The sequence below is a fragment of the Talpa europaea genome (assembly GCF_964194135.1).
Source record: "Talpa europaea genome assembly, chromosome: 4".
In the NCBI taxonomy this organism is placed as follows: Eukaryota; Metazoa; Chordata; class Mammalia; order Eulipotyphla; family Talpidae; genus Talpa; species Talpa europaea.
In genome coordinates this window covers 84,949,046-84,951,419 of record NC_140070.1, presented here as the reverse complement: position 1 = coordinate 84,951,419, position 2,374 = coordinate 84,949,046, and the positions used below count along the sequence as shown (strand labels likewise).

Genomic DNA, 2,374 nt, shown 5'->3' with positions numbered 1-2,374 from the left:
TTAAGCCCCAATCCATTGTGCTGAACGTCTGCCCACCATGGGTTTTTGGGTCGTATGGCTCAAAAAAGTGTTAATATCCTCAAATAAAAGTAGTAAATTAGGGGTAAAGGGAATGTGACTTGTATATGGAGATATTCCTGTCCTTTACTTTCCACTAGAATATTCACAACCTGTAATTAATACTCAAGAGGCCAAAGACACAAAAGGCCCAGCTATAAATTTTTAAGGAAAAAATAAACTTAAGCTATTAATATGTTGCTTAACTAATCTTCTATTTCACATTGTCAACTCCAGAAAAAATGTATTAAATTGGTATATGTGTGTCCACAACAAATTGTTCACTCAATTTAATTACTGAGTAAATTAAAAAGTGGATGTTTCTAAAAACACAAACTTTTATAATTATATTGTAAGAAAATATTTTAGGTATTTAATGATGATTTTTATACATTTTAATGAATACATTACAAGTTTAATTTTCAAAATTCATTTTAAATCCTCAGAGTATGTTCATTTTTTAAGCCTGAAGAGGAACATATGTTCTATTTTTAGTCTAACAATATTACTTTGGGGTACATGTTGATTGTGTCATTATAAAAATCTACTTGAGGGAAGGTTTAAAAAAAATTATTTCCTCTAGATTTGTTTAGAAGTGCATAAGTACTTTTTTTTTTTACATAGCTGAGTCTTCCTTGACAAGAAAATCAGTTCAAAAGAGTTTCTAAAAAATTTTCATTGGTAAACAAAAGAGGTTCTTTGTTATAGACATTTAGTAATTTGGGGATTTCAGATCACTTTCATCCTCGAGGACACATGTAAACATCTACAGCAAAAAAAAAATAACAAGGTAAGTGGAGTGATTGAGGATCACAATCACATATGACAGAGATAAACTTATATAGTCTAAGCCTTATTACTCATTCATGTAACAACTATTTATTAAGTTTCTACTATGTACAAAACTCAGGTCAGATATTAAGTTTTATTTAAACAGAAGTAGGATGAATAGAATTATAAAAGGTATCCTAAAATATTTATTTCTTTATCACTTTTCTCAGTGCCCCTAAAACTTCCTTGTTTCTTAGGCTGTAAATGAAGGGGTTTAACAGGGGAATTATTATCGTGTAGAACAGTGAATACATTTTATCTTGATATTGATCTGGTCCAGAGCCAGGGCGCACATACATGAAGAAGAGGGTGCCATAGAATAAGGAAACAGAGAGCAGATGGGCACTGCATGTGGAGAAGGCTTTGCTCCTGCCCTTTTCAGACTTCTTTTTCAGGATGGCAAAGAGGACACGAGTATAGGAAACTATGATGGTCATAAAAGTGAAAGCTTGTATTAAAGCTGAGAAAATGAAAAGCACTGATGAGTTAATAGATGGGTCAGTACAAGAAATTGTATATAGTGGCAAAATTTCACAGTAAAAATGATGTATTATGTTGGACCTGCAAAAAGTTAATCTTAATAGTAATCCGACATGAATTATGGGATGCAGAAACCCAATTACATATGATATACTTATCAAATGAGTGCAGACTCTGTTGGACATCACGATTGGATAAAGCAAGGGGTTACATATGGCTACATAGCGATCATAGGCCATGACTACCAAGAGAAAGCATTCTGTGCTGGCACTGGAAGCAAAAACATAAAATTGGGTAAAGCATTCAACCAACGATATTATGTGATTCTTAGATAAAAGAATCACAAGCATTTTGGGAGTCACAGAGGATGAAGACCAAGCATCTGCAAAGGCTAAACCTCCAAGGAAGAAGTACATGGGGGTGTGAAGTTGGGGGTCCTTCCAGATGAGAAGAATCAGTCCAAGGTTGCCCACCATGGTGATGAGGTAGATGGCCAAGAACACCAGGAACAGAGGGACCTGCAGCCCAGGACGATCTGTGAGTCCTGTGAGAACAAACTGAGTCACCTGTGTCTTGTTTGCTTCCATTGTATTCACTTTGGGTGATCGCTGCCACGAGAAAAGAGGTAAAGGAAACTGAATGAAGGATGGTGGAACTAGTGTGGATGGTAGCATCATATGCTTCCTCAAGAAATATAAGGGAAAAGATTTTCCCTTTTGATTTAAAGACACTTAGAAATATTAAGTATATTTTAAGTATATTTTTATATTCCCTTCATTTAAGACATTAATGGGTAAAGTAAAAAGACATAAAGTGAAAATCCCATTTCTGCTGCTTTTTATACATTACCATTCTCTTTTATATTTTCATCAAAATCATCCCAAAATTCTTTTGGGAATTTTTTATTGTACCACCTTAAAACCACTCAAGATTTCCAGGAGACTCATAAATTTTCTCTATAAATTCTAATATGGCATCAGAATAATTCAGTTAACACATATTTAGT

The 2,374-nt window shown here is 33.9% G+C and overlaps 1 protein-coding gene across 1 annotated transcript; it reads right to left on the bottom strand.

Moving 5' to 3' along the window:
• Nucleotides 1-1,034: 1,034 nt before the first annotated feature.
• On the bottom strand, nucleotides 1,035-1,955 carry LOC311169252 (olfactory receptor 5AC1-like; the record flags this gene model as incomplete). The annotated part of the gene is made up of 1 exon (XM_084231059.1): nucleotides 1,035-1,955. The coding sequence occupies one exon, from the start codon at nucleotides 1,953-1,955 to the stop codon at nucleotides 1,035-1,037; it is 921 nt and encodes a 306-aa protein (XP_084087185.1).
• Nucleotides 1,956-2,374: the final 419 nt, after the last annotated feature.